We start from the raw sequence: 13,371 nt of genomic DNA on the forward strand, positions 1-13,371 counted from the left end.
ATGGTACTTAATTAATACATTTATACTCTCTGATTTAATTTTTCTCACACGCAACCCTGTTAGGTGGTGCATTAGTCCGCCCAGGCGGCCATAACAGAACACCACAGACTGGGCGGCTTAAACAATGGACATTTATTTTCTCACAGTTCTGGAGGCTCCAGATCCCAGATCAAGGTGCCAACAGGCGAGGCCTTTCTTCTTGGCTTACCAATAGCTCCCTTCTCTCTGTGTCCTCATGTGGCCTTTCCTCTATGCTTGCACGTGGAGAGAAAGCTCAGGCATCTTTTCTCTTAGAAGGACACCAGCCCTATCAGACGAGGACCCCACACTTTAATTACCTCCTTAAAGGCCTTACCTCCACACACCTTCACTAGGGTTGAGGCTTCAACATAAGCATCTTGGGGGGATACAGTTCAGTCCATAATGATAGTTACTCTTCCCATTTTACTAATGTGGCGATAGATATTCAAAGAAATGGTCCTGTTCTTCCAGGAAGCCTGGCTGTGCTGTCAGATATTTTTTGATGACCCATATTTCCATAGGTTTCCCCCTCCTTGCAACCAAAAAAAATCCTCAACCATCTCATCCTTTCTGGAGGTTTTTTGTTTGTTTGTTTTTTCTCCCCTAAGAAAGGAGTCAGTAGCATCTTTTCTTGGGATGGTGCTGTTGAAACCCTGACAATTTTCCCCCCTTATTTTCTTACCATTATGCCTTCACCTCTCTTCTGTTATTTTATAATTAGCTGAGGTCACAGGGGTTACAATGTAATTGATTAGTTCCACTTTCCTCTACATCACAGAACAGGAACCACGATATGGCCAGGCTTACCAACTTTGAAACAAAGCTGGGAAGGGAAGGTTGTTCAGCATACAACAAACTCTAGGTGGCATTAGCTTGTTTCCCTCTCACCAGAAATCATGTTATTCTCAATCTGAGGACTATGATGTCGTTATAATTCAATATTCTCTACTTCATGGCTTCTGCCTCCTCGTGCCTTCTACTGCTTCATGCCATCTATTCTCTCTGTCTTACCAGCTTCAGTCAAATTGATATTTCTTTCCGTCTTGAGTTCAAATCTCACTTAGGGAGGATCTGATCTGGTTCAGCCAGTCAGCATTCCTTTAAGTTACTGGTCATCCCTTCAGGTTTTGGTCTAATCATATGTGTTGCTCCAGTACAATGGAAAGAGTTCTTTTATCTATCACAGCTTAAGGAACGTATTCTTTGTGAATATACAATGGCTTTTTCTTCTAATATTGTGTTTATGTCTCTTCTATAAGGCAGTCTAGTGTTGTGGTTGACATTCAAGTTCTGGATTAAGAGTGTCTGGATTTACACCCTACTTCTACCGCTTACCAGCCATCTGAACTTGAGGAAATTTACTTCACTTCCCTTTGCCTCAATTTCCTCATCTATAAAATGAGAATGAAAATACAGCCTCATAGAGCTGTGAGGATTCAATGAGTTAAGGCATGTGAACACTTAGCACAGTGCATGCATATAGTAAGTGCCTGCTAAGTATTAGTTATCATTTTTTTAATTAGGTACCACACTTTAATTACCTCCTTAAAGGCCTTACCTCCACACCCCTTCACTAGGGTTGAGGCTTCAACATAAGCATTTTGGGGGGATACAGTTCAGTCCATAATGATAGTTACTCTTCCCATTTTACTAATGTGGCGATAGATATTCAGCGTGAGCCCAACATGGGACTTGAACTCATGACCCTGAGATTGAAACCTGAGATGCTTAACCAACTGAGCTACCCAGGTGCCCAAGTTACCATTTCTAATTGAGTATTCTTGCTCACTAGGAAGGAGAATGTGAGTTCTTTTGCTAAGGATATCTCTAATTGTAAATTTACAAATAAGCATTTTAGATACACGCTCTGTGGCTGATTAAGCAGCGTGATTAACTAAGGCTGTTAGTTCCTGATGAAATTCATTCACCAATTCTAGAAGTGTTTATAATACAGTCATTGGGGATGTAAGATTAATGAGACAGAGTCTCTATCTATGATCTACTTGGGGAGATAGGCATTTAAATAATAATAAATCAACTCAAAAGTGGCAGCACAGAAAAACAGAGTGTTCGACTTGCCCTAGACAGGAGCAGGAGCAAGTCAAAGGAGATTACTCTTGGAGGAGATACTTGACTGGCTCTTAAAAAAGAAAAGGTTGTGGGAAAGCATGTCTGGCAGAGGTAATAGCAGAGATGAGAGATAATATGATACTTTCAAGGACCATGTAGGTTGTGCAAAGAATCTTTTATCCTAAAGGCAATGGGGAGTCCTTGGGGGGTTTTATTTTGTTTTAAAATCTACCTTTATTGTTTTTTCTTTTGATAAAAGTCGCATGTGCATATTATGAAAAGCAATGAACACACTACAGATATATACATGGAAACTGATGATTTCCAATAATTCCTTCCCTTGTCCCCTGAAATAACTATTACTGCAAAGAGTTTTGAGTATATTTCTCTGTTTTTCTTTCTCTCTATGCATATAGTAACAAATAGAGGGTGATTATTACTATAACAGGAGAGGAATCTCTTATGAGTGCTTTTTATATGTCTTTTAATGATTTAGTACTGAAGTTTTGCAGCAGGATATTAAGTTTGGAGGGAAAACTGGAGAGGCCAAGTCTGAAGAAAGGAAGTCAATCTCTACCTCCATAGATAAAGTTGAATTTCTGGACCTGTAAACACTCATCAAGGCCAGCTAAGTTCCATGCTCTCTGTGAATTATTTTCTGACCATCTCAGCTCACAGTGCTAGCTCTCCCCTCCTAAAATTCATCTGTCTTCCCATCATGTTGTGTATAACTTTATTATGGAACTTAGCACATTCACATGACCCTGGAATCATCTGTTTACTCTTGTCTGTTCCACTCAAGTATGAAATTCTTAGGGGGATGCCTTTAAACACAATCTTATATCTCTAGTTCCTAGCATTCGGTAAGGCTCAATGTATGTTTGATGAAGGCATATGACTTTGGTTTTGTTAAGCCCAACTGACAGAAATATATCTTTACTACTTATGTATCAGGCATTTGGATAAAAATATTAGAAAGTTTCCTTATGTGTGTGTGTGTGTGTGTGTGTGTGTATATAGTGTATATATAGGTTATTATCCTGAAGATGAGCCAAGCACAGGAATAGCCATAAAGCCAGGGGAAATTTTCAGGTGCCACTGGGCACATTCTGAGTTTGACAGAAAATGATATAATGTATCTTGGGGATAATCCAGGAAAACCTCAGGGACAAGGCCTTATAAATCTCTTACAGCTTTAGAAATGAAGAAGTCCTAGCTAGGTCAAAAGCTCAAATAACAACAGTGGTCAGGCAGTTACTGAATCAAAAGTTGGCAATGCTGGCTACACATTAGAATCACCTGGGAAACTTCAATGGCAATCCAATGGCCAGGTCCTACCCCTAAGTAATCAGAATTGCTAGGAGTATGTCTTTAAATCTCCTCAGGTGAATTTTATGGGAAGCCACGGGTGAGAACCACTGCAATTCTAAACCAATGAGGACAAGATGGGTGAACAGGTGTGTCATTTCCCAATTACTCCCGCTGATTGTTGCAATGATCTGCCAGCTTCTTTAAAAGTGCAGATTTCCATGTGTAATTTCCCAAACTTTAAAATGTTGGCAAGTAATTTATAATGTTCAAACAAAACAAATAGGGGCGCCTGGGTGGCACAGCGGTTAAGCGTCTGCCGTCAGCTCAGGGCGTGATCCCAGCGTTATGGGATGGAGCCTGCTTCTTCCTCTCCCACTCCCCCTGCTTGTGTTCCCTCTCTCGCTGGCTGTCTCTATCTCTGTCAAATAAATAAATAAATAAATCTTTAAAAAACAAAACAAAACAAATAAGAAAAACAACCAAACACCGCGGGAGTCAAAGAAAACATGGACAGGGTCCAGTTCAGCCTTCGCTTGAAGAAACTGATACTGTAAGAGGTTAAGTGACTTGTCCAAGATTACATAGCAAGTCAGCTAAGAGGACTAAAACACACTCCTTTTGAATTTAATGTTCCTCCTATGTCAGGCAAGGAACACCTGGAGGTGCACTTTAAAAAAGGGTAAGACTGTGGGAGGAAAAAGGGCGTTTCAGGCTGAAAGAAGCTGAAGTGCACTACCCTCAGGATCCCGCAATCATCAAAAACACGTGATTCCAAAAACGTAGGGAAAGTAAAGAAGAGACGCTGAGCGGGGAGAACCAGACACGCATGCGCCGTCCGCACGTGGCGCCGTAGAGGGGAGAGGCAGGTCGGGACGGGAGGTGAATTACGACCTCTGCTGGCGACGCTCACGACTCCTGCCGTAAATGCCCTGCTCGGCGCGTGCGCATCTCCTTTCTTATTCGGATTCCCTACGCTGCTGGCGGTTATTGAGAGTCCTCGCTGCGCTGCCCCGGCTGTCGCCATGGTGAAGCTGAGCAAGGAGGCCAAGCAGAGGCTGCAGCAGCTTTTTAAGGGCGGCCAGTTTGCTATCCGCTGGGGATTTATTCCTCTCGTGATTTACCTGGGTCAGTAGGAGAAGAACCTGGGAGGAGGCGGGAGGAAGGGTGTGCGGAGGCCTTGTCTCCATTTTTGGCTTTCTAGGGCGGAAGAGCAAGACCCGACCACGCCGTGCACGTCCTTTGGTGTTGTGTAGTTAGTGGGGTCGGTCTAACCTGAGTTCGCCTTCGTCTGTTCTTTACTGTTTTTTATGGTCTTTAACAAGTCACGTAATCCCTCCCATTCTGTTTTTCCATCTGTAAAATGGAGGTGACCTACTTTTGAGGATTTTTGGGAGAGTTAGACGACCTCATGTATTTGAAAGCGACTCATTCACCCTGTCATTAGGTGGGTTTTCGCGGCATTTGTCCTCACCTCTTCAGGTGGTCGTAAGTGGAAAGAGGCCTGTAGACCTCGTGGGTATGCCACTACCTTGAAGTATGATTATGACATTAGTTGTTGGATTTCTCTGCTTCTCGGCTGTACAATGAAGGCTTTCGATGATTTTTGTTATAGATCCCATTTTATAGGTGAGGAAATCGAGTCATAGAGAAATTTTGTTCCTTGCTGAAGACCCCACTGTTAAGTGGGGACCTTTGAACTCAAGTAATGGAACATAACGGCACTTACTCTTAAGCACTATGCCATGCCCTACCACAAAGGTTTGTAAGTGCTCAGGCAAATATTTTCACCTAAGGCTGCACATTGGGACTTTATCCTATTTCTAACCTAGAGTAGTTTTTCCTTTTTAATATTTTTTAAGTATAGTTGACACACAATGTTAGTTTCAGGCGTACAGTGGAAAGGAAAAAGCCCCAGCTCTGTCAGTTGGGCATAAAGTTTGAAATTTTCTAAAACTAAATTGCACACTTTTAAAACACTTTGATTTTTAACAAGGTGCTGCTTCCTATTTATTTTAGGTGTCATGCATTGTTCAAGATAAAGTACAGTCACTCTTAGTCTTGACAGAGCCTTTGATTATGCTCGATGTTTTCCGGGTCGCTGTGGCTCGAATTTCCCCATGAAATGCAAGCCAACTGGTAATCTGGGGATACTTCAGTATCAGGATTTAAAAAGATCTTCCTATCTATTTCAAATGCTTTTTTTTTTTAAACATTATTCGCCTAGATTTTAGCAACTTTGTGTAGGTGTCCAGGGTTAGCACACATTAATTATGATAGCCTGGTCTTACAGGCTGTGTTCCCCCTTCTCCTTCTCCCCTCCGCAAGCTTTCACGTAATGGTAGAAGGGCCCAGTTTAGCTAGTCAAACACTAGGTCTAGCTCTCCTTTTAGCCAAGAAAGATATGGGGGCTTTGATCCTTCCCCTTCTTTGTGCCTCCTTTTTCCGTTGTTGTGTGTATGGGAATCCCGTACACACAACAAAAAGGGGAGGTCCTTTTTTAGCCTACTCTTGCCTTCTTGGTGCCTCTGGTTTCTTTGCTGCTCTATAATTCTTTACATCTACATTACCCTCCCTCTCCCTTTTTTGTGATTCCTTGTCTACAGGCAGAAAGGTGTAGCTAGTTGTTACATTCTGTGTATCAAGGGCTCTGGTTTGAAGAGAATTTTTTTTCCCCACCTGAGAGTTTATTTTTCTTTTTGTGCACACTGTCTGTATTCTCTTTCTTAGGACTACCATTATGGTGATTTTCACCCTAGCTTCCAGCTCGGAAGTAACGTTAGAGCTATCTTTTTAGTACTTCTTCCTTGTTAAACATTGTCTTTTTCTTTTCAGGTCATAGAAATTTAATTTTGTGTCTAATCTAGTTCCCAGGTAGTTTCTTTTTCTTCTCCACCTTAGCTCTCACAAAAACCTACAACTGGATTGAATTTCTTGTGTAATTTAGGTTTATACATAACTTTCAGGGCTTCAGGGAATACGTGGAAATAATAGTGCTATAAAGTAGAACAGATGGTGACATGATGATAAAAAGTGTGTTTGGACATTGACCAAAACAAGATTTTAATGAATCACCTCTTGGAAGACCATTCTCCGTGGTGTCTTGAATTTCTACGAATCTTTTGAGCAGAGGTTCTGACCACTCTTTGTTCCATATTATCTTTTTAAGGATGTTTGTGGAGTGAACAGCCTTGGAAAATAGTATTTCCTTTTAGAGCAAAGTGCTCACTGCACTTTAGACAGTGCTCACTGCCCATTACAAAAAACTGGTTCTTTAAACTCAGGGTTCTTCTAAAAATGACATTCTGACTGTCGTTACTGCTGGGAGTAATAAACTCTCCTTTGTTTCTGACTCAGGATCTTGTATCTTCTACCAGCATCTGTGAAACTGGCAGCCTACTTTGTTGTCTGAAAATGGAGTAAAATTTCATACCCCACAGTTCTTGATGCTAACTAATTTTAATCAGCAAATTAGCATATATGTTATCCAGTTAGTTAATAAATGTATTTTAAATGGTAAAAGACTTATTTAGTCATACTTGTAATAAAAGTGTTGACTTAATTGAGTTGTTAAACAATAACTTGGTTTTTCTCACTTTTTTCTTCCGATATAGAAAGAGGTTTGTAGGGGATAAAATAAGATATCCTCAATTGTTTTTTTAAAAATGTAGTTTAAAAAAAAATCTTTTTGCTCTTTGTAGTCTTTTAGCCAGTATCATTTAGTAGTTGTATCATCTTTTTTTCTGGGTGATGACTAAGAGTGAAAGTGCATGCTTAGGGCTGTGGTGCTAATTGTGTATATAATAAGAATCAGGTTATTTGTCCTCCCTACTGATTAGTCCTGGGCATAATCTCATACTCTAGTTAAAATTCAAGACTGTTCTGTAGCACACACAGATACATTTAGATGGTGCTAGTAGATCATTCTAGCTACCCTAGGTTGATTTGGAAAGAAAGTCTTGATGATAAATATTTTATCTGCTAGGGTTTTAATTACTATTTATTCTCTTTCTCCTCCTTCCCCTTCCCCTTCCCCCCCTAGGATTCAAGAGGGGTGCAGATCCTGGAATGCCTGAACCAACTGTTTTGAGGTACTGCTCTTAACAAATAAACATTTCAGGGCAAATGTTCATCTCTTAGTGCTGAATCACCGGGAAGCAAAAGAGTCGTAGTGGTAGGCATTGTAATGGAGTTGTACTAGTCAGTATGGTTTTGGGCTGTTGGGAAACTGCAGCAGTTTGCAGACCAGTCTAGCTTGTCTTATCAGGTAATTGCTTTCTCTCCGCTTCCTATTTGAGTTTACTATACCATGTTACAACCATAATGAAACATTTACAAGAAAAACAACAAATTTATCATCCTACCACTTTGAAAGGTGGATGAACTCTTTTTAATTACTCATATTTCTGTTTTATCTTCAGATAAATATAGCCTTTTAGATCATTTTGACAAGAATATGTAGAATTTTGTTTTCTTCACCTAAAATTACAGTTGATATCCCATATATTTTTAACTTGTTGATCACTTAAGTTTTTCAGTAGTTTTTACGTAACAGTATAGTGAACATTTTTAGATAGATTTTATAGGTTTTGGTGTATTTACTTATGACATATTCTCATGGTAGTAATAAGTCAAGTGTATGAACATTTATGACCCTGAAAATGCATTGTCAGATTTCTTTCTCAGAAACAGCCTTGCCATTGTTAGATAAGCACTTGGTGAAAACCTCATACACACACGTACACACTATACATATTCATGTAACTCACAAGTGTATGTATATATGTATGCTTGTGAAAGCTGTATGTGTGCATATACATATATAGAGAGGCAGAATCTGAACAGGCAGGTTTGCTCTTTAGGAAGGACTGATATTTGTGGCACGATGATGACCAGGACCTGCACAAGTGCTATGCGATTTCGTCTTGGTCCTCTGTCTTCCAGACCTTTCTTGTGAATTGCCCTAATAGACTTTGCACTGGCTGTTCTAGGTTTTCTGTTTCTTCAAACTCCTACTCTAAGCCACTTTTTTTCTAGACTGGGCGGAAAGTAATAGTAATATCTATAACAGTTACCTACAATGGGTTAGCCCGTTTTAGGTGCTTTATATACAGTATCTCTAATTGTCACTTCCGTACTTCAGAGCAGGTCACGAAGTCGGTAAGATGGTGGGATATGTCTGTTTCCAAAGCCTACACTCTTTCCACTGGGTCATGTGGGCTCCCCAGATAATCTTACCTCTTTTCTTAGCACAGTGCCATCTGATATGAATTTCCTTCACCCCCTCTGCCTTACAGGCCTCTCCTTTCTCAGAGGAAGGGGTTTTCTTCTCATAAGTTTCCACGGTATGTGCCCTCAATTTGTCCATTCCTAAATTTTATTTTTAAGTAGTATCTACACCCAGTCTGGGGCTCAAGCTTACAACCTGGAGATCAAGAGTCTCACGCTGTACTGACTGAGCCAGCCAGGTGCCCTTCAGTTTGTCCATTTCTGAAGTCACTCTCTTTTTCCCTGATAAAGTTCTTCAGTAAATGGTCTTCACTCACTGCTTCTTTCATTTTCCTCTCCCTTTAACCATTTATGGTGTGGCTTCTTAAAACTGCTTTCAGAGATCTCTAGTAAGTTCCTTTTTTCTTAGCCTCTCCCTTTTGAACTGTAAAATGATTACTTGAGGTAATGTATCTGCTCTTTACTACCTGGTTGACCTCAGAGCACTTACTTTCATAGTGAAATCTTCAGAAAACATCAGAGAAGGTACTACCTGGTCGAGCAGTGTGAACATTTTCCAAGTATTGCAGATTATCATCAAATACCTTTTCCCAAAAGGCCATTAGCCTTTCTAGAGTGAAGTTTCCTCTTTTATAAGTTGGGTATTATGTCTACTTCATAAAGTTTTCATGAGGATTGAGTAAGAATATTGTATATAAAGTATAATGAGTACATGGCAAGTAATATGTAATAAACTGTTAATAGTAATTTTAGTCTTTTCTGTGTCATCTTCTTTACCTCACTTCTTTCTCTTGTGAGAACTTGCTCCAGCTACAAGATACTGCATGCTAATCCCAGAATAAACTATATTTTCATACCTTTGTCCCAGTGCTTGTGCTCCCTTAGCCTGGGATGTTCTTTCCCTTGTTTCCACTTGATGAAAACCTATGTCTAGAAAAGCCCAATCTCAAATGTCATCCCTTCCTTAAATCTTTTCCCCCTTCTAGCTGACACCTCTCCAGTTTTTGTGTTCCCATAATACTCGTTTGTGTGCATCGTTCTCTGCTTTATATTATGCTTATTGCCATTACGTTATATCCTATAAGCACCTAAAGTAGCTGCCAACAGGAGTTGAATTAATTAAATGACTCTGACCTCTTGGTGGTTTTTTGGATAGGAATTAATACAGCATTGCACCTTGTGGTAGGACTTTTAGACTGGATCTGCGAGCTGGGAAATGGCATTTTTTGTGCACCAGGTGATCCAGGCTCCAGAGGTGGGAATAGAATGTGCCCTTCTATTGTACTTCTTTTTGGCTTCAGTTATCCCACCAAGAGTTGATGCTTCAAAGTTGCAGTCTGGATGGAGCAGCCACCTCCTGCTTTTTAATTTCTTCACCATATGTCTTCTTAGTGCTGCTGTCCTCTCTGGTGCTCTTTAAATTCTTTTCTGTCATTAGGGGCATATTCTGGTTTCCTTCCAGGGGTGTTTGCAATTTAGGGAAGAATCGATTGAGTGCCTGGCAAGGGTTATTCAGTTCTAGAATTTCATATACCATGCTGCTTGTGCTGTGGAGACTGACTGGAGAGGCCTTCCTGGGTTGCCTGTACTGCAGCCTGAAAGGGAGAGAATGATACCTGCTAGGATTTTTATTAATGTGAGTGTTTTGTTAATATAAAATTTATTGTTCATTAATGTCCAGTTTATTGTTTATATGTAAATTTAGTTATATAATACTTATCTAAATATAGTTTGTGATTTATTGGTCTGCTTCCCTTGCTAAGTTGTTGGGTTCCTGGGGATTAGAACCATATTGGTTTTAGCGTCCTCTTTCACCCAGATAGTGCATTATCTGGGGTCAGCAAATGTTGGTTGATATGAATCCATATACAAAATGCAGTACTTTAATGAACATGGGGCAGTAATTAGTAAAACATTATTTAGGCAAAATATATGAACACTGAGGTTAACTAAGAGAATCCTTGTTCACATTGTCTCTGTAAGGCCAAGGAAGATCTTCTTTTGTCTTTATTTTGGATGCTCATTACCACTGAGAAGGAGACCTTAACAGATGAATAGTTAATTTTTATATCTTAACTGTATGCAAAAATACTTGGCATTTAATGGTAGATTTTAATACACTTTTGAAAATTGGAGATAGATGGATGCTGGGCTTTTTCCCAGGCGAAGGCAAATACTTAAAAAATTCATAGAATGTTCAAGTTACCATTTTGTAATGCAGTTTTAGTTTACGTGACGTATTACTAGAAACCACATTTTTTTTTTTTTTTTAAAGATTTTATTTATTTATGTGATAGAGAGACAGCCAGCGAGAGAGGGAACACAGCAGGGGAGTGGGAAAGGAAGAAGCAGGCTCCCAGTGGAGGAGCCCGATGTGGGACTCGATCCCGGAACGCCGGGATCACGCCCTGAGCCGAAGGCAGACGCCTAACGACTGCGCTACCCAGGAGCCCCCTAGAAACCACATTTTTAATCAGCAAGACTTAGAAATAAAATACCTCTTGTCTTCCTCCAGAATCCTGTTGCTTAGTAGGGAAATGGTTTGGGAATTTGGGCTAGTTAGTGGCTGGAATCTTTGAGGTAAGAGTTGAGACTGAAATGAAGACTAATAATTGCTCCTGGGATGTGTGTGTCGTAATGCTTAAGAGCACCTGGGTCAGGGGCACCTGGGTGTCTCAGTTCAGCATCTGACTCTTGATCTCATCTCAGGCCTTCATCTCAGGGTTATAAGTTCAAGCCCCATATTGGGCTCAACACTGGCGTGGACCCTACTTTAAAAAAAAAAAAATGCACCTTTGTTACATCACTCTGCCACTTAAGATGGATAACCATCTCAAAGCCTTGGTTTCTATGTATTTAAAATAAAGGTCATAATTGGGAGTTGGGAACTTTCTACATGGTACTGACCCATAGAAAGCATTCAGTAAATGTTATTTTCAGTTTTACTGATGTGGTGTCTAATAATGATATAGTTTTACATTGTGGGTTCGTCAGTCCTTCATGTTAATGAAAATCATTAATCATTTATCTTTTGACAGACCTCAGCTTATATTTTCCTTTTTGTTTATATAGCTAACCACACTCAAAAGCAACAAACCTGTATTTCCTTAAATATATATCTCTTGATTCTTTTGCTCCATGTGATTGATCCTTGTCTTACAGTATCTCTGAATTTGATGAGTAAACACAAACATAAATGTATAAAATCTTCTCGTTCTTAAACTGTGTTTAAATTTTTACTTTGGGGTTTAATTTATTTCTCCTCTTCACAAACATTTTAGCTTACTTTGGGGATAAAGGTCATCTGGATTTGGAAGCAATCAATGGACAGGAACAACATGGAAGGTGTGCGCTCTGGCTGGGATAAGAGATGGGACGTCGTTCAGACATTCACCAGTTGAATGGCACAGGGCTCTTCTCAGATGAATCTGTGGCAGAGTGGAACCTCTACTGACTTATTTATCATAGATTGTATCAAAATAAATGTTTTTAACAATGTTATGTCTTGAGTCCTTTTTGAATCAAACATAATGGGCTACTGGGTAAAAATTTAGCCTTTTGTACTTTTTCAAAACAGTGAATCTATATATATGCCTAGATGCTACTTTAAGAATTAGAACTTTCAAGTTAATTCCTGGCCATTCACTTAACAAGTGGATTCTACTTTTGCGTTGAATTAATAACTCCCTCTGGGACTTTCTAAGGTAGTAAAAGTAGAGACAGTTTTCAGTTTGTGGTGAACGGACCCTTTCTGCATGTCATTGGGGTAAAGTTGTCACTGAAACAGGTTCTGTGGCTCTGTTGGTAGGGGATGGGGATGGCTTTGGGGAGTTGTGTGTATGATTTATTTGTCAGTTAAATGAGTCTAAGATTTCCCTCACTGGTGTTTGGAATCTAGAGCTGTCTGGGCAAGAGCCCATGGATAGTTAACATAGAATAGTAGCACTTTCTACTAATGCAGTTAATGGGAATTTGTTTTCATACCAGATCCTGGTTTCCTGGGACCTATACCTATACCTATTTGAATCCTGTTTCAGTTTAGATTTTTCCATAAATCTAACAAAATAACTCTATTTACTTAGTTTTGGGGATTGTAATTAATGGAGGAAAGTAGGCCTGAAATAAGATGTGATACCGTTTAGGAGGAGCCCATTGGCTTGAACATTTTAAACATCCAGTGTTTAAGTAGACAATGATCATGAATGTAATCTCAGGTGACTAGAGCTGTCATTCCCAGAAAATTCTTCCTTATTTCTAATGTAAACCCTCTTAACTAAGCCTATTTCCTCAAGTTTTGCTAACTTTACCATGGAAATGTAGGAGACTATTATGGAGGCTCATTGCATAAGGGGATTTTAAAGTGAAATTCTTGAAAGCTAACTGCAGGAAAGTCATTTTTGGCAGGCACTTAATGTAATTGCTTCAGCGTCTCTGTGAATCTAGGCACGTGATGATTTTGCTAAAAACTTACTAGTTTTTAAATTCCATAGAATTCCTTAAGAATGTGCCCCCCCACCCCTGGCCCGGCTAAATTCTAGTGTTCATGAACTCCTGTTTAGTTAGAATTGTGGTGCACATTAACTTCCCTTTCTTGCTCAGGATTTTCAGAAATTGAGATTGAGAAAGTAAAACTATGTCAGGTGTCCATTTTGATAAAATACTAACATGGATAGCAAACGTAACTGGTTTTGTGTTCATTGAGGGTTAACTTGTAGCTGTCTTTAAAAACCCAGCAGATTTTAA

General features: G+C 39.6%; 1 protein-coding gene across 2 annotated transcripts; it reads left to right on the forward strand.

The window, feature by feature from the left end:
* Positions 1-4,338: 4,338 nt before the first annotated feature.
* On the forward strand, positions 4,339-12,129 carry TOMM7 (translocase of outer mitochondrial membrane 7). Of its 2 annotated transcripts, XM_008686379.2 has the most exons (4): positions 4,343-4,527; positions 7,442-7,490; positions 8,697-8,744; positions 11,910-12,129. In XM_008686379.2, exons 1-4 carry the CDS (start codon positions 4,425-4,427, stop codon positions 11,923-11,925), a joined length of 216 nt encoding a protein of 71 aa, XP_008684601.1. In that variant the 5' UTR covers positions 4,343-4,424; the 3' UTR covers positions 11,926-12,129. The 2 variants fall into 2 exon arrangements, with proteins under 2 accessions (XP_008684600.1, XP_008684601.1); XM_008686378.2 differs by lacking the exons at positions 8,697-8,744; positions 11,910-12,129 and adding an exon at positions 10,091-10,256 and having other exon boundaries at positions 4,339-4,527.
* Positions 12,130-13,371: the final 1,242 nt, after the last annotated feature.

The sequence above is a fragment of the Ursus maritimus genome, unplaced genomic scaffold (assembly GCF_017311325.1).
Source record: "Ursus maritimus isolate PB19 unplaced genomic scaffold, ASM1731132v1 scaffold_3, whole genome shotgun sequence".
In the NCBI taxonomy this organism is placed as follows: Eukaryota; Metazoa; Chordata; class Mammalia; order Carnivora; family Ursidae; genus Ursus; species Ursus maritimus.

What these genes read in the sequence shown, in the direction of transcription:
- TOMM7 (XM_008686378.2), top strand. Translation starts at nt 4,425, where the DNA reads ATGGTGAAGCTGAGCAAGGAGGCCAAGCAGAGGCTGCAGCAGCTTTTT. An exon ending in TCCTCTCGTGATTTACCTGG is followed by an intron (nt 4,528 to 7,441) that starts GTCAGTAGGAGA and finishes TTCCCCCCCTAG; the next exon opens with GATTCAAGAGGGGTGCAGAT. An exon ending in CCTGAACCAACTGTTTTGAG is followed by an intron (nt 7,491 to 10,090) that starts GTACTGCTCTTA and finishes GTTTCCTTCCAG; the next exon opens with GGGTGTTTGCAATTTAGGGA.